The sequence below is a fragment of the Primulina eburnea genome, chromosome 2 (assembly GCF_022965805.1).
Source record: "Primulina eburnea isolate SZY01 chromosome 2, ASM2296580v1, whole genome shotgun sequence".
Classification (NCBI taxonomy): Eukaryota; Viridiplantae; Streptophyta; class Magnoliopsida; order Lamiales; family Gesneriaceae; genus Primulina; species Primulina eburnea.
The window spans coordinates 11,482,861-11,501,573 of NC_133102.1; the positions used below are offsets into that span (position 1 = coordinate 11,482,861).

The following is an 18,713-nucleotide window of genomic DNA, read 5'->3' on the forward strand; positions in this document are numbered from 1 at the left end:
GAGAACTATCCTGTTCATGATCTGGAATTAGCAGCGATCGTTTTTGCTTTGAAAATCTGGCGCCATTATCTGTATGGTGAGCGATTTAAGATTTTCACCGATCATAAGAGTTTGAAGTATCTGTTCACTCAGGCAGAGTTGAACATGCGTCAGCGTCGCTGGATGGATCTACTCAAGGATTATGATTGTGAGATCAAGTATCATCCAGGATCTGCGAATCTCACGGCTGATGCTCTTAGTCGCAAGGTGAGATTGTCTGCTCTTCAGACTTGTGCTGTATCTGGGATTATTCAGGATTTCTGTTCGATGGGATTCAATTATAAGCATCGGAAGGGATCAGAGAGTATCCGTGTGGCTACTATTTTGTCTGAACCAGTGTTGTACTCTCGGATTAGAGATGCTCAGATGTCTGATTCTAAGGTTCAGAAATTAGCTCGGTTGGCTGATGGAGATAATACTTCTGGTTTCCACTATCAGTCTCAGGGTCTTTTGTGCTTATCTGGTCGTGTTGTTGTACCGGAGGATGACACTTTGAGGGAGGAGATTTTGTCCCAGGCTCATCGTAGCAAGTTGAGTGTTCATCCGGGGAGCAACAAGATGTATAAAGATTTAAGGACTCGATTTTGGTGGAAAGGTATGAAACGCAATGTTTATCAGTATGTCTCCAAGTGCCTGGTCTGTCAGCAGGTAAAGGCAGAGTATCGACGACCTGGAGGTTTGTTGCAGAATCTTCCTATTCCGGAGTGGAAGTGGGAGCATATCACGATGGACTTCGTGACTCACTTGCCTATGTCTGTGGGGAATAGAGATGCTATCTGGGTTGTAGTAGATCGGCTTACCAAGTCTGCCCATTTTCTTCCGTATAACAGAGATTTCACTTTCGATCGGATGGCACGGTTGTAAATTCAGGAGATTGTACGGTTTCATGGTGTGCCTGTGAGTATCGTTAGTGACAGAGATCCTCGATTTACGTCTAGATTTTGGGGTAGCTTTCAGCAAGCTTTGGGCACTACTTTGAGTTTGAGTACTGCGTATCACCCAGAGACTGACGGACAGTCAGAGAGGACTATTCGTACGCTTGAGGATATGTTGAGGTCTTGTGTGATGGATTTCGGGCCAGCTTGGCAGGATCATTTGCCACTGATAGAGTTTGCATACAACAACAGCTTTCATAGGAGTATTGGTATGTCTCCGTTTGAAGCGTTGTATGGTCGACGTTGTCGTACTCCTCTGTTCTGGGAGGAAGTCGGAGAACGACAGGTCGAGGGTCCAGAATTGATTCAGCAGGCCAAGGATAAAGTTCTTGTGATCAAGCAGCGGATTAAGACTGCTCAGGATCGACAAGCGAGTTATGCGAACACCAAGCGCAGGCCTCTTCATTTTGATGCAGGCGAGAAAGTGTTTCTCAAGGTATCACCTTTTCGGAGGATTCTGAGATTTGGACTCAAGGGTAAGCTATCTCCGAGATTCATTGGTCCTTTTGAGATCTTGGAATGTGTGGGAGATTTGGCCTACAGATTAGCCTTGCCACCGTATCTGTCTAGTGTTCACAATGTGTTTCATGTGTCCTTGTTGAGACGATACGTAGCGGATGAGTCCCATGTTTTGCATCCGACAGAAGTTCAGTTGAATCCGGATTTGTCTTTTGTAGAAAGACCGGTTTCGATCTTAGACCGGAAGGATAAGGTACTGCGGAATAAGACTATTCCTCTTGTCTTAGTGCAGTGGCAGCGCCGAGGTACTGAAGAAGCTACTTGGGAACTAGAGAGTCGCATGCGGTCAGAGCATCCTGAGTTGTTCTAGTTGTAGCATTTTCAGTTATGATTGTAATTTCAGTTGGGCTTTCAATTTGTAATTCATTCTTGAGATGAATGTATTGATTGTTCAGAATTGTTATTCTTCAGACTCGATTTCGCGGACGAAATCCTTTTTAGAGGGGGAGAATGTAGTATCCCGATGCCTAAATTGAGTAATTATTGGATTAATTATATTCTGCGAGTTCGGAAGGAACGAACCAGGATCGGACCGTCCGAAGAGGTTCGGATCGTCCGAAGTGGGTTCGGATGGACCGTTCGGTTCGGTGTCAGACCGAGTCTTGTCAAAAGTAGACCGTGTCAGGGTTCGGATCGTCCGAAGAGGTTCGGATCGTCCGAAGACAGGTGGCTGGACACGTGGAAGACATGCAGAGTTCGGAACGTCCGAAGTGGATCGGATCGTCCGAAGTGCACAGGATCGGATCTTCCGAAGTGGATCGGATCGTCCGATCGTCGTCTATAAATAGAGGCGCGAGGCTTCACTTTTCAATTACCAATTCCGAGAGTTCCAGAGCGTTTTAGTCGTTTCTGATGGGTTTCTAGCTTTTCCCGAGGTTCGGGCACTAGCAGGGAGCTACTGGCTTTGTAGCGGAGCTGTGCTCTAGTTGGGAGCTAGCGGCATCAGTGGGCTGACTACGGACGCAGGTATGGTTCTAGGTTCCCTTGAGATTTGGAAGTATCTATTAGTCTAGTTAAGGCTTTTAGATGTGGTTTAGTGATATGGTATCACTTGGATTGTAGGCTTGATTCTAGGGCTGATTACTAGGATCTACTGGTTTGAGGTACGGAAGTACTATCCGAGATATCCTGGTTGAGTATGCTTTACTATGTGTTGCATGTTTATGTGTTGCATTATTATCTGACATATGATGCATGGTTTATTATGCGGCATTTGCATAATCATGTTGGGCCTGTTTATCTTTTGAGATAGCCTGTTCAGAGGGTGCTCAGCCCTCGGTTGTTGTGGATGGTTGGACCCCGTTGGCCGACGGTGGTCAGGATACCGGTATATCCACAGGTTTATGGTATGGGAGCCACCTCCTGGTGCGACGGCGCAGAGTGCTACATACCTTGACGTCATTTGCTTGAGCAGTTTTTCGTTATACCCAGACCCTGGTATCCAGTACATTTTGCATACATGCATGTCATAGTCTTGTATACTCATTCTTTCGGTACTGAGCGTTTTATGCTCACGTCCTCGGTTTATCTCTGTTTTGGACACCCTATTCGATGGGGCAGGTCTCAGGTTGGACGGTCCAGGAGGGAGAGGACAGGGAGCTAGCAGGGGTTGACCTGTAGTTGCTGGTATTTTATTCTTGGGATTTAGTTTGATTTGGTTGTTTTAGTATTCGTACTTACTGATTCGATCGGGCTGTATATGTTGTTTTTCCGCTGTTTATCTGATTCAGTTTTATTAAGTTAATTGCATGCTTAAGTTCTGATTAGTAGGTGATTCTGGAACGGGTCACTACATACATAATATAAGCCACGGAACATAGATATACATCGAAGAAAGAGAAGCATAATAAGTTTTTCATTTATACGATACTAAGAGTAAATTATATTGGAAGGTGGATAAAAGTTTTCTTCCCCGGGGTGTTAAGATTTTTGTAAGTAAAAAGTCATTTGGCATAGTCTTGAGTTTCGAAGATACATATAAGTATTTGATTTTATAGCGGATTTAGAAAATATGAAATGGTGACTCGATAGACTTGAATCATTCAAGTACTTTGAATTCTTGGGATTTAAGGAAAAAAATTGATGATAGTGTTAAGGACAATAGGTTTGGCATATATATGAATAATGTTTTAGTATGTATCATTCATTAAGGTGTTTTATAATCATGGATACTATATGATGACTATGAATCGAAACTGCGTGTAGCATTAGAAATACATTTTGGGAGGATAAAATAACTTGGGGTAGTTTTGGATTTATAATTGATAGAGGATGTAGAGTTAGTTAAATCTTTGAATTCATTGAGATCAAGAAATTTGGTATAAATGTATAAAAAAATTTAGAAGATATCTTATCAGAGTACGCAGCGAAAGCATGATAGAATGCAAAATTTAAGCCAATCAGATTAAGTATGAAGTGGATGAGGGAGCCTAAATTTTTCAATAATCAAGACTAAAAAAATTTCAAGGACGAAATTTTATTTAGGGAGGATTTGTAACGCCCGAAAATTAGTTCACGTACATCGCATGTATGAAAATTATTAAATTGCTAAAATATTTTAATTAAATAATTTTTGATTCATTAATGATATATTTTGAGTAACTAAATGATTACTTGTGTAATTTTGTTTGGTTTCATAATTTAAAGATTTTCAGACGAATATTGGTGGTTGACCAGAGACGGAAGATCGGATACGGTTAAAATGTTAAAGATTTAAAAGCTAAATTTTTATTTTTAATTAAGAAAACGTTTATTTTAAATAATTCTAGAAATTTAGTATTTTTTTAGGGTCAAATTTAAATTAATTAGTGGAGCAATACATTTATGTACTTTATATGAGATTTTGGAAAGAAGTGTTTTTAAAACTTTTAAATTTGAGGCTTAATGGTTTTATTGATCTTAATGGGTCTAATTTATTAAATAAAAGTTAGGGTTAATAAATCCTATTAATTAAGTGATTAAGAATCCTTTTTGTTTTTTTATATATATAATTAAACCCTACACACATACACACACCTAAACACACACCGAAACACACATACAATTTATGTGGGAAAGGAAAGCAACGGCCGAAACATGGAGCTCTAGGAAAGGGAAGTTTTCGAATTTTTTTCTTCGTTCTTCGATTTTCTTCATCGTTCTTTCTTCCGATAACGATCACCCGAATCCCTTGCATCCCAATGTGCATTTTTGGTGGGGTTTTGACAAGAAAAAGGGTAGAAATTGTCCTCCGTTCGTGACCGACGTTTCATCGCTTCGATATTCATATTTCGAGCGTTTTAAATGCAAATGAACATTTTTAAATGTTTCTTTATGCACCATTCACTCCATACTGCATGTATGCGAGTTATGTGTGAACATTTATGGCCCTGATGGTTTTAGAGTTTTATGCATGTGCATCTCATGTTTTTATAAAGAATTCTTGACGTTTTTGGTAATTGTTGAAGGAGGGATGCGAACCGAGAGATTCATGCATTGGTCTAATTGTTTAAGAGTAGTTTTTGAATTGACAAAAGCCAAAGGGAAGACCAGTAAGGCCGCACAGCCATGCACGCGTCATGCGTGTAGGCTACTCACAGCTAAGGGGGATGCATGGGGTCCTAGCCATGGTCTGGAGGGTTGTTTTAGGGTCTTAGTAAGGTCTTGGTAGGGGTCGGTTAGGGCGTGGACTGGCTGGAGTAATGCTGCGGCTGAGAGTGCACAAGCTGCCGTCTAGGAGCTGTTTTGGTACCTGTGGTTCTATGGGACTAGAGGATGATGTAATGGGATGGACCAGGTGCTAGGGACGTGACTTAGGGTCCTGGAGAGGGGCTGGTGTGAGCCTGGAGTTGAGCCAAAGGCTGCAGCAGCCGCTAGAGCGTTCGAGTCCTTAGTACGCGCAATGAGTGCGTTTCGTGCAGAGCTAGTTTGGGAGGTCTAGGGCTTTGGGCGTCTGGTCTGAGTCCAAAAGGGCCTGGTCACGGGCTTACGTTGTGTCTAAGGAAGAGGTCTAGGGCCTGGTTCGGGGTCGTTTCGAACCGTGTTCCATTCGGAGTCGTAAAATGTCCAAACATGCCAAATAGTGACAAAATGGGGCCTAGGTTAAATCTCTTGTTCTTGTTTCGGTTTTGGCTTGGGTTTGGGGATTTCAGTGGAATAAATTGGTCATGGGATGTTATTAAAGGTCTGGTCTCGGGTTGGTTCGAGTCGTAAGGGTAGTTTGGTCATTTGTATGCCCGAAAACGCAAAAACGGAGATAAAAGTGTCGTTCGGTAAGCAAATCAAGTTGTTTTTAAAACGTAGGTCTTAAGATGAAATTTCCAGCAAGCTTCTGGACATTTTTGGTGTTTTTAAAATTGTGGAATCAAGTCGTTACCCATAAGTCAAAGTTCAGGGTCGTCAAGGTAAGTATAAAGTTGAATTGTGTGCGATCGGCTCGAGGAAAGTCGAGGGCGGTTTGCAATTTCCTAAAACAATTCCATATCATGTTAGATGTTATTTTTAGAATTTTTAAAGTATATGCAAGATATATGTTATTTTCAGAAGTTTTAACGTATCTGTATATTTATGTTATTTTTAACAGTCTCGACGTATACGAATGATGTAAGTCATTTTTGGAAGTTTTAAAGAATATTGAAAGTTATGCATATTTTTATGAAATGACGAAGTAAAGAAAAATATTTTTGAGAATGTGAATTGATAGGAACGTACATACTTTGGTCCATCGCACTATTGCCAGTACATTGTACGACACATCAAGATCACTTATTGTAGCAGCTAGCATCACATACATACTTTGAAAACAAAAAGAGTTGCAAAATCACAATCCATGCATTATTCCCATTCTTCGTATACCAGAAGAAAACCTATGAAGAGGCAAACTTTTCCAATGTCTTAATCAACTTTCAAGGACTTTTCGATGTCAATGACGAACCGATACCTCACATCAGATTTCACCAGACGCTCCATAGCTGTGTTTATGTAATCTATATGGATAATCTCCACATCTGGTAGTATTTTGTGTTTCGCAGCAAAATCGATCATCTCTTGTGTCTCTTTTATTCCCCCGATTCCACTCCCGGATACCGACTTCCTCCCTGGCATTTATTATCAACCAATGGATAAGTTGTTAAAGATAAGAGTTTGTGCAATATAACGAAAGCTAGAATAGACTGCGTGGCTAGAAGTATATAACATAGCAAATGGAAAACCATGAAGGATAGGTATCTTATGATTATATATATTTTTCTTAATTTAAAGTTTTTGTTTCATGCATACTCGTAACAGACATTTATGCTCACCTATAATCAGGGGCAAGGAGGGCAACTCAAGAGGCTTTTCTGGAACACCGACCAAGACAAGCTTTCCATGGGGCTTTAACAAGCTTATTAAAGGTACTAGGGGATGAGTCGCGGACACGGTGTCAATGATACCATCCAGCGTCCCTGCTGCAGCCTACGCACGCGAAATCAAATAATAAATGGTAATCCCATCGATCATACTCGAATACTGAAACCGAAAAAAAAAAAAGAAAAGAAGAGAAACCTGCATCTGCTCAGGGTCATGGCTAACTAAAAACTCATCGATGCCAAGAATGTCAATAGCTTCCTTCTTTTTGTTAATCGACGTGCTGATGACTGTCACATGAGTCCCGAAAGCCTTAGCAAACTTCACGGCCAGGTGGCCGAGGCCACCAAGACCAACCACACCGACTTTCATCCCCGGCTTGTCGAGTCCAAAGTATCTTAATGGGCTGTAAGTCGTGATCCCAGCACATAAGAGAGGAGCGCCAACATCAAGAGGCAGATTCTCAGGCCAACGAATGACGAAATGCTCGTCAGCAACCATGATATCAGAGTAACCTCCGTATGTCACAGTACCATCAAAGTAAGGCATACTTGTTGGATCTGGTTTTCTACACGCCCAAACGCAGCGGAAGTTTTAAAATTTTTATTTTATTTTGACAATCAAAATATATATGTTTGAGCGCTCGTATGATTTTAACAAAACATACATAGGATGTTAGAAAATTATACCTTTGGTGAATAAATCACTGGACACCAACCGATCCGGTATAACAGATCTGGCTCTTGATGAATCCCTACGATCTTTCTTCAAAAGACTCCTTTCTTTCCTTCAAATTAGGTCCACGACTAGAACGTTCGTTCCTCTTCTGATTTGCACTAGAAAAACTAGAAGAGATTTTGCGTAGGAGAAGAAAAATTGAGAGACGGCTCAAAGGTTTTTCTCAAAGAAAAGGTGGCCAATTTTTTTCTTTTGGAGTTGAGATTCTCGTGAGTTTGGTGGTGGGTGGTGTAGGGTTTTACTTTCATGCATTATATATATAATTAAATTAAACCCTAATTACATAATTAACATTAACGGGCTTGATTTAATTAATTGGGCTAGTCCAACTAGTTTAATTAATTTAATCAAATCCATTAAAACTTTAATTATTTAATATGTTGGACTCGTACCCCTACAAGCCCATTAAACATATTATCCACCATATTTAATTTATTAATTAATCAACTCAACTTTTGAGCTTAATAAATTAAATACATTATAAATTCAACATTTGAATTTATTATTTAAATTATAAATTCAACTACTTGAATTTACATCACCTCAAAAATTTAATATTTAATAAACTCAACTTTTGAGTTTAATAAATTAAATTATCAAATTTTATAAATTCAACTCCTTGAATTTATTCTCTCCAAATTTCATAAATTCAACTTCTTGAATTTACTATATCATAAATTCAACTCCTTGAATTTATTTTTCTCAAAATTTAATTATCATAAATTCAACTCCTTGAATTTACTATATCATAATATAAATTCAACTCCTTGAATTTATTCTCTCAACGGGAACAAACAATCCAGTACTTGTGTGACCCTCAATGGTTCAGGGATACAGCTAGCCGTGGGTTCACAACTCTTTGTGATTCAGGACATAATCCTTTATTCGGGCTTACCCTAGTTAGCCCCATTCTTTTCACCAACACCTTGATCAAGAATGCCAGAACTCATTTCTGATTACACCCATCGGATCATGGTAAGAGCGTCTAGTAGCATCGCCCCATGATCCCCTAGGTATCACTGATAGTGCCTGCAAGAACCAGTAGATTATGATTAACGTACAGTACGGTCCCTTCATCTCATATATCCCGATCGAATCTGCAACCATTGGTTCATCGAGGGTTGCATATTAATTCGATAACTATGTGATAACTATAATAGTGGCATCGCGTGTACTATTTGGAGAACTCCTTCTCCAACGTACATCTCGTACTCTGGCCAGAGATTCCATGCACTATTATTTCATTAGATCACATAGGATATCCACACCCGTAGGTGAGCGGTGAATCCCCGACTACAATGCACTGGTTCCTATATGTGTCGCAACTGTACCCAACCTCGCCACCTGATGACTCTCCTGGAGCCGGTAAACGAGTCAAAGCACAGCCCTAGCATATAGAGCCTCAGTGTTGTCCCGGGTCGTAAGGACTAATGGTGTACAATCATAACCACGGACTTATCCTCTCGATGAATGATAACCACTTGAAAAGTCCGAGGGAGGGTTGTTCGGTATAATCATCATATGACTACCCATCTGTATGTTTGGACATCTCTATGCCCTTACCAAGAAACGCAGTACACAACATCACAGATGCTAGTCTCGAGCTCAAGCGACCTTTATCCATGTTTTAGGCGGCTGAATCGACTAGGAACGAATTTAGAATATGCAGTGTTTACAAATGAGTTTCAACATCGAATTACGATTCATTTGTATTAAAGCATAATCAAGGACTTTATCTATGCTGCTTGCATGGGTATACAGATAAAGTATTACGAAACCATTAAAAGTTAAATTATATTAAAATAAAGATTGTTTATTTCACTTGAGTCAATAAAATCCCTAGCCAACCGTTGGCTTGCAGGGCATCTACTCTAACAATCTCCCACTTGCCCTAGAGCCAACTACCCTTAACTCCATTGCTTCGCGATGCTTTTCAAACAATGGTCCTGGCAAGGGCTTTGTAAGTGGATCAGCAACATTATCTGCAGAGGGGAGTCTTTCAACTTATATGTCTCCTCTTCCCACTATCTCCCGTATGACGTGGAACTTCCTCAGTATATGTTTGGATCGCTGATGAGACCTTGGTTCCTTTGCTTGTGCAACGGCACCAGTGCTGTCCCAGTACAACGGGACTGTATCAACTCAATTAGGAATAACGCCCAACTCTTGGACAGAATTCCTCATCCAAACTACCTCTTGGGCTGCATCAGATGCAGCAACGTATTCAGCTTCAGTGGTGGAATCCGCAACAGTGTCTTGCTTGGAACCTTTCCAAGAGACAACTGCACCATGAATACAAAGCCAGAGGTCGATTTCGAATCATCTACGTCGCATTAGAAGCTAGAATCAGTGTAGCCTTCCAATTTCAATTCTCCACCCCATAGACCATGAACAAGTTCTTAGTGCTTCTCAAGTACTTAAGAATATCTTTCACGGCCTTCCAATACATTGGACCAGGGTTCGCCTGATATCAGCTTGTAACACTCAAAGCATAAGTAACATCAAGACGTGTCGATATCATACCATACATGATACTATCAATAGCTGACGAATATGGAATACGTGTCATCATCTCTATCTCTTCATCAGTTTTGGGACACATAGCTTTAGATAGAGTAATACCATGACAAATTGGTAAGTATCTTCTCTTGGACTCTTCCATAGAGAATCGTTTAATAATGGTATCGATATAGGTGGCTCGGGTGAGTCCGAGCATCCTCTTTGATCTATCTCTATAGATTTGTATTCTCAATACGTAGGATGCTTCACCCATGTCTTTCATGGAGAATATACTTGCTAACCATACTTTAGTTGATTGCAATAATCCTACATCATTCCCAATGAGCGGGATATCATCAACATAAAGTACCAGGAATGTCACTGCACTCCCACTAACTTTCTTGTACACGCATGGTTCCTCAGGATTCTTAGCAAAACCAAACTCTTTGATAGTGCTATCAAATCTGAGGTTCCAACTCCTTGACATCTGCTTGAGACCATATATTGATCTCTGAAGTTTGCATACCTTATGCTCACTTCCTACTGATAATACCTTCCCATCCGCCCCAAGCTTTCTTTTGCAGATCCATTTGCATCCTATGGGAACAATTCCCTGAGGTTGATCCATCAATGTCTAGACTTGGTTTGAATACATAGAGTACATTTCTGACTGCATGGCTTCAAGCCATTTGGTTGAATCAGTATCAGATATTTCTTCTTTGAAATTCATTGGATCACATCCAACACAAGGCTCATCATGGCCTTGTTAATGAAGAAGTGTATATCTGGCAGGTGGTCTAATAACCTTATCAGACCTTCTAGGAGCTTGTACTTCAACTACTGGTTCTAGGGGATTAGGTTCAACTTCTAAAGTTGAGGGAGTATCTTGAATTTCTTCAAGTTCTATCATATTGCCTTTTATATCTAATAGAAACTCCCTTATAACCCAAAAATTCAGCACTCAAGTATTCTCTACTTCGATCAGATCGAAATGCCTTAATACTTCTTTCTAGCTGATTTTCTACTTCAGATCTGAATTCTTTGAACCTTTCAAATGCTTCAGATTTGTATTTTATCAAATAAACACACCCATACCTCGAATGGTCATCAGTAAAGGTAATGAAGTAGGATTGCCCATATTTTGTGCTAACACTTAGCGGGCCACAAACGTCTGTGTGGATCAAATCCAATAGACCATGCGCACGTTCCACGTTTCCATCGAATGGAATCTTGGTCATTTTTCTTTTCAGACAGGACTCACGGGTAAGTATAGAATTTATGTCTGACAAGTCAAACATGCCTTCTCCCACTAGTTTGTGCATCCTTCTTTGGGAAATATGACCTAGTCTAGCGTGCCATATTTGTGTGGGATTTGGATCATCTAACTTTCTTTTGTTTGTTGTTGAAATCATGTTTACTCGGACATTCATTTATCATTTCCAGAACATTTCTGGCGCATATAATTTCTTATGTCCGAACTTCTTGCAGTGAAATAAATATGTTCTGACTTATCGGGCTTTGTAGGCCTTTCAAGTGTCTTTTAGAGTTTGCTTCTTATTGGGATTGTTTTTCTTGTGAGGGGCGGAACATTTCTTTCCCTTACCTTGTGGGTCATTTTTCGTCCGACGAAAGGTCCATTATAAAAACAACAATTTTTCTTATTTTATGGTGATCTCATAAGTCATAAGCATATTGACTAGCTCTTCAAGGCTATCAGATATCTTATTAAACTTGAAGTTCACCATAACCCCCGTCAAATGAGGAATAGAAAGACAACAAATTGATGTTATCAATTAACTCGTTAGGAATCACATATTCCAGACCCACCACATTCTTAATAACACAATCATATGTACACCATGCTCATGGGCTAGAGCCCCATCTTGCATGTGTGTAGTCATGAGCTCTTTGAAAGTAGTGTGCATCATCGTATGAGTTTCATGCACCATGCAACTCTTGCACGTGCATTCGAATGTCAACAGCATTCAAAATTTCCTCAAACTGTCCCTACAGTTCATTTGACATAGAAGAAAGCACATCACACTTTAGCTTGCATACTATGGTCCTTCCATCTTGCATGCTTTGTCAGTTCAGCAGGACTGACATTAGTGTGTATGCCATTTTCTCTGAATTCAGAACAATTTTCCCAACCAGTCTTGAAAATTAGATTCGATTAGCTTGTTAATAATAAAATTGGATTACGTGACGAAATCGAAATATACACTGATATGGAAACAGAATAATTGTTGCTGATTATTTTAAAATAATTTTAAGATATAAAATATGGATTTCATTTTATAAATTACCCTCCTACTATTTTGACATTTCCACCACCCTCTGATGAAAAAGGGAAATCGTATTTCCTTAGTAGGCACGTAGAGTCCAATTAGCCAATTATAATCCCGAATAATATCAGCCAATTATAATTTCTAAAAGGTAGAGTCCAATTGCATCCCTATGCAACCTCCGCGTGTTTTGCCTCACGTTTAATAAGGACTCAATAATATGACGCCGTTTATTTTCGCGTGTCAAACCAACCCATCAATGTTGAATTGTAATAGACGGTCGCCATGAGTTCCCCCAATAATATGAGCCGAAGTCATGAGAGTTCCACTCAATTCACATCATATGTCCGGTGGAAGTCACAGCTTTCCGGCGTACAGGCCTCCCCAATAATATGAGCCAGACACTGTCCGCGGGTAGCGATCAACATGCAACCACGGTTGATGGAAGGCAAGGAAAAATTAAACTCTTTTAATTTTTACTTATTCGGTTTGATATAAATTTTGAATCATATTCAAAATGAGGGATTTTAATTAAAAAATTGTCTCATCATTTTAATTTAAAAACGCGTGCCACGAGTTTGTATGTTTTCCGGATCCATGCAACTATATTATCTAATAATATACATACATGCATACTACTATATATCGCATATATCATAATATAGCATTCAACAATAAATAAGGATGATCGATCGCCAACACTATTAGATCCATGTGAGCCATACATGGATCCAGGTCCAAACCTAGGTGAATGCAGGGATGCAAATGCAACTATTACAAGAGCTTCCAATATTTTACATGTCTTCATCTCGTTCATCGGGCCCACCATCTTCCAGTCTTGATCTCCCACTATTTCTAATAATTACATTTAAATAGCCATGGCACATAAGGGATACATCTCATGGGGGTGGGAACGGGCCATAAACCAGGCCCACTTTAATAATATCAAATATTATAAAAAGAATAAAAACAGTAAAATATCCTAACATACACCTAACACATTGGTCAAGGCTCTCGATCATCCTCCATGCATTTAATATCAAATATTAACATCAATTAATTAAACAATTTAATTAATTGATAAATCATATATCTAATAATTTTATCACTAACCACCACAATTATTAAAGAATTTAATAAATTAAATAAACTCCTTTATTTAATTTCCAATTAAATCAATAATAATTGATTTCTTATAAAACTCATTTTTACCATAAATAATTAAAATCATATTCTAATTATTTATTTTACAAGAAAATTATTAATTTTCAGAAAATTAATTTTCAAAAGAAAAATTGAATCAATTTCAAAAATATCAATTTTACCCAAAATTTTGAAAAATCAGAAAATTGCACCATGGGCCCAAACAATTCAAGCCCAGCATTTTTCACGCATCCCGAGACGATCCCGGGTAGCCGCCCTCGCTGCCCGCCCACTGCCCGAACGTTTCGGGCAGCGGCGGCAGCCCCTGTGCGCTCAGGGAGCGCACAGGTGCGCGCGGCGCTGCGCGCTGGCGTCCGCACGCCTGGCGCGCTGCGCGCCGCCGCCTGCGCGCGGGCGTCCTACGCCGCGCGCGCGCAGAGCGCTGCCGTGCTGCGCGGGCGTCCAACGCCGCGCGCGCGCAGCGCGCTGCCGTGCTGCGCGCGGGCGTCCCACGCCGCGCGCGCACGCTGCGCGCTGCCGTGCGCGTCCCTGCGCCCACGACTGCCCGGAACAGTTCCGGGCAGATTAAATAATTTTTTTTTTTTTTTTTTTTTTGTTCTGAAAAAAAAATAATTTTCGTGGTGCTAAATTTTCTGAAAAATTTTCTTGTGTGGTTAGAAATAAATTATTCAATATAATTTAAATCATACGATTCAGAAAACCTGGCTCTGATACCACTGTTGGATCTGGTTTTCTACACGCCCAAACGCAGCGGAAGTTTTAAAATTTTTATTTTATTTTGACAATCAAAATATATATGTTTGAGCGCTCGTATGATTTTAACAAAACATACATAGGATGTTAGAAAATTATACCTTTGGTGAATAAATCACTGGACACCAACCGATCCGGTATAACAGATCTGGCTCTTGATGAATCCCTACGATCTTTCTTCAAAAGACTCCTTTCTTTCCTTCAAATTAGGTCCACGACTAGAACGTTCGTTCCTCTTCTGATTTGCACTAGAAAAACTAGAAGAGATTTTGCGTAGGAGAAGAAAAATTGAGAGACGGCTCAAAGGTTTTTCTCAAAGAAAAGGTGGCCAATTTTTTTCTTTTGGAGTTGAGATTCTCGTGAGTTTGGTGGTGGGTGGTGTAGGGTTTTACTTTCATGCGTTATATATATAATTAAATGAAACCCTAATTACATAATTAACATTAACGGGCTTGATTTAATTAATTGGGCTAGTCCAATTAGTTTAATTAATTTAATCAAATCCATTAAAACTTTAATTATTTAATATGTTGGACTCGTACCCCTACAAGCCCATTAAACATATTATCCACCATATTTAATTTATTAATTAATCAACTCAACTTTTGAGCTTAATAAATTAAATACATTATAAATTCAACATTTGAATTTATTATTTAAATTATAAATTCAACTACTTGAATTTACATCACCTCAAAAATTTAATATTTAATAAACTCAACTTTTGAGTTTAATAAATTAAATTATCAAATTTTATAAATTCAACTCCTTGAATTTATTCTCTCCAAATTTCATAAATTCAACTTCTTGAATTTACTATATCATAAATTCAACTCCTTGAATTTATTTTTCTCAAAATTTAATTATCATAAATTCAACTCCTTGAATTTACTATATCATAATATAAATTCAACTCCTTGAATTTATTCTCTCAACGGGAACAAACAATCCAGTACTTGTGTGACCCTCAATGGTTCAGGGATACAGCTAGCCGTGGGTTCACAACTCTTTGTGATTCAGGACATAATCCTTTATTCGGGCTTACCCTAGTTAGCCCCATTCTTTTCACCAACACCTTGATCAAGAATGCCAGAACTCATTTCTGATTACACCCATCGGATCATGGTAAGAGCGTCTAGTAGCATCGCCCCATGATCCCCTAGGTATCACTGATAGTGCCTGCAAGAACCAGTAGATTATGATTAACGTACAGTACGGTCCCTTCATCTCATATATCCCGATCGAATCTGCAACCATTGGTTCATCGAGGGTTGCATATTAATTCGATAACTATGTGATAACTATAATAGTGGCATCGCGTGTACTATTTGGAGAACTCCTTCTCCAACGTACATCTCGTACTCTGGCCAGAGATTCCATGCACTATTATTTCATTAGATCACATAGGATATCCACACCCGTAGGTGAGCGGTGAATCCCCGACTACAATGCACTGGCTCCTATATGTGTCGCAACTGTACCCAACCTCGCCACCTGATGACTCTCCTGGAGCCGGTAAACGAGTCAAAGCACAGCCCTAGCATATAGAGCCTCAGTGTTGTCCCGGGTCGTAAGGACTAATGGTGTACAATCATAACCACGGACTTATCCTCTCGATGAATGATAACCACTTGAAAAGTCCGAGGGAGGGTTGTTCGGTATAATCATCATATGACTACCCATCTGTATGTTTGGACATCTCTATGCCCTTACCAAGAAACGCAGTACACAACATCACAGATGCTAGTCTCGAGCTCAAGCGACCTTTATCCATGTTTTAGGCGGCTGAATCGACTAGGAACGAATTTAGAATATGCAGTGTTTACAAATGAGTTTCAACATCGAATTACGATTCATTTGTATTAAAGCATAATCAAGGACTTTATCTATGCTGCTTGCATGGGTATACAGATAAAGTATTACGAAACCATTAAAAGTTAAATTATATTAAAATAAAGATTGTTTATTTCACTTGAGTCAATAAAATCCCTAGCCAACCGTTGGCTTGCAGGGCATCTACTCTAACAATACTATATGTGAGTATTTGTTTGGGACAGTAATTTTCTAGGTCGACGGCGCACTGATCACATTGGCGGCACGACCCTACCAAGCATCCCACGCCTACTTTGTTTCCAACCTCGAACTTCTCCACCTTTTCACCAACCTCAGTTACTATCCCGACAATTTCATGCCTAGACATCAAGGAAATTATACGCGATGAGTCAAATCCTCGGATAACTAACTCATGAACAAACAAATACACAAGCTGAGTAAATATTCTTACCCAGGAACAATAGGATATATGGTGAATCCCCACTCATTCTTGGCCATATGAAGATCAGAATGGCACACCCCACAATATAGAACTTTGAACCGCACATCATGCTCCCCGGTAGCCCTACAAGACAACCCATAAAATATAATATACAACCCGAAAAAACAAACTAAATCCCTTCTTTATCATGAAAGAAGACTCAAAACTTTCATCATTCCCAGCTCTATAAAATCTCGTATATATCCGTACAGTACCTTCTAGAGAACTTGAAAGGAGCTAAGATCCCAGAAGTGTCCTTTGAAGCCCATCCAACAGCCATCACGGGGTGCACTGTTTCTGGTGATTTCGACATTGATGAATTCTCGCTCTCGAAATATAATGATTAGTATAGGAAGGCGGTGAATGAAGCAGTCGAAAACAACGGAATTTATAGTTTCGAGGAAAGCTTGAGTGAAGTCATAATATAATATTCTTATAATAATGTATGTAATAACCATTCATAAGTCAAAGTGGCTACTTTAAATAATATATGAATACGTTAAATTTAGAGTAATTTTCTTCCCGGTCTTTTCTCTTAATTCCGCGTGGGCCGAGCTTTGAGTGTGTGAAACTCATCACTACCTTGTAAGGGTTGAAACTGGAGTAATTGACTAATTTGTATGAAAGAAAGCCAGAAAAAATTTGTGTTGTGAGAACCCGAATTTCCAGCAAAAGCATTTCAGCATGCAATGTAAAATTTCCAGCAGAAGATAATATTCAGAAGCTGGTATTTTTCCAGCAGATATGTATTTTTCCAGCAGCAGCAGTAGAAGAACGAAAAATCAGCAGCAGCAGAAGAGCGAGAAAGAAGCAGCAGTCAGTTACTGATTCAGCTTAGACTTGTAACTGAAGCATTAACATGGAATAAAGGCTGTTAATGGCAGATTATGGCCATTAATTGAGAGTCTAACAGTCAGAAACATTGCCTATAAATATCACTCTCAAACACCTGAATTGGTTTACCAAAACCTTGAGTTATCACCTAAAATTAGAGCTAAGAGAGTGCAATTTCGAAGCTATAAAATCCAGTAGCGAGGCAAGCAGATTTCGGTAGACTTCAACCGAAACTCTAGCAATTTACTGTAAGTGGGCTTATATATAAATATCTTGAAATCTGTTTGATAATTCTGTTTTAAAGTTCAGTTTCTGCATGATTTCTGATATATGATTTTGAAGCACTGAAACTCCCTAGTGAACTAATGGTAGGAATATATATTCTGAACATTTCTGAATTCTGATTCTGATTCTGGCCTCACCCCTTAGAGGAGAGAACATATAGGGGACTGATATCAGTTTAGCCATGAAATTCACTAACGTGTTCAGTGCTTACCAATTCTGATTTCTGATCTGAAACCTGAAGTTTCTGAATTCTGATTTATGTTATGAAATACGAGTTTTTCTGTATATTACTGTATTACGGTTTCTGTATTAAAATGATGTTCGAAAACTGGGAGTTATTCCCGCCCCCGCTTACTGAGTGACAACCATATCACTGACCCACCAAACCATTCCAGATAAGAACGATGAAGAAAGGCTAGAAGAAGAGGAGCAGATCCAGTTCTGGGGCTGGTGAAGAAGATTATTGTTTTCAGTTTATGTTATGTTATGTTAGTTCCGCTGTATCTGTTAAGGCAATGTTATGATGTCTAGCTTTACATTTCCACTGTAAAACATCAGCATCAGGGTTGTAAGAGACAATTGATTTACTTCGTATTATGAATAAAAGACTGGTTTATGAATTCTGTACTCCGAGGCTTGTTGTTTTCGAATGAAAATTTGAGAGCAACGCCGGTGTCAACCAACCCCCGTCCCGGGGCGTGACATTGAAGTGGTATCAGAGCAGAACCGGGTTTCATAATATGGGGAGGAGGAACTAGAAATAATAAGTTCTTATAGACTTCTGAGAATAAGTTCTGAAGGTTACTCAAATAGACTACTGAAAATAAGCTACTGTAATAGACTACTGAAATGATAGACTGAATACGTACAGTTAAGAAAATCAGTAGGAAAACAAATCAGTAGACCAGTAGATCTGAAACCAGAACCAGTAGATGGAGACCAGTAGTATCAGACCAGTAGTCTGAAACCAGAACCAGTAGAAGGAAACTAGTAGATCTGAATGCAGAAGACGGAGTCAGTAGA

The 18,713-nt window shown here is 39.3% G+C and overlaps 1 protein-coding gene across 1 annotated transcript; it reads right to left on the reverse strand.

The window, feature by feature from the left end:
* Positions 1 to 6,136: 6,136 nt before the first annotated feature.
* LOC140822966 (8-hydroxygeraniol dehydrogenase-like) lies at positions 6,137 to 16,977 on the reverse strand. Its single transcript, XM_073184012.1, has 6 exons — positions 16,787 to 16,977; positions 16,542 to 16,655; positions 16,285 to 16,449; positions 7,017 to 7,365; positions 6,773 to 6,926; positions 6,137 to 6,568 (listed from the first exon to the last, which is right to left on the reverse strand). Exons 1-6 carry the CDS (start codon positions 16,882 to 16,884, stop codon positions 6,366 to 6,368), a joined length of 1,083 nt encoding a protein of 360 aa, XP_073040113.1. The 5' UTR covers positions 16,885 to 16,977; the 3' UTR covers positions 6,137 to 6,365.
* Between the last annotated feature and the right edge of the window lie 1,736 nt (positions 16,978 to 18,713).

What these genes read in the sequence shown, in the direction of transcription:
- LOC140822966 (XM_073184012.1), bottom strand. Translation starts at nt 16,884, where the DNA reads ATGTCGAAATCACCAGAAACAGTGCACCCCGTGATGGCTGTTGGATGG. An exon ending in CCTTTCAAGTTCTCTAGAAG is followed by an intron (nt 16,656 to 16,786) that starts GTACTGTACGGA and finishes GTTGTCTTGTAG; the next exon opens with GGCTACCGGGGAGCATGATG. An exon ending in CTCCTTGCCCCTGATTATAG is followed by an intron (nt 6,569 to 6,772) that starts GTGAGCATAAAT and finishes AATAAATGCCAG; the next exon opens with GGAGGAAGTCGGTATCCGGG.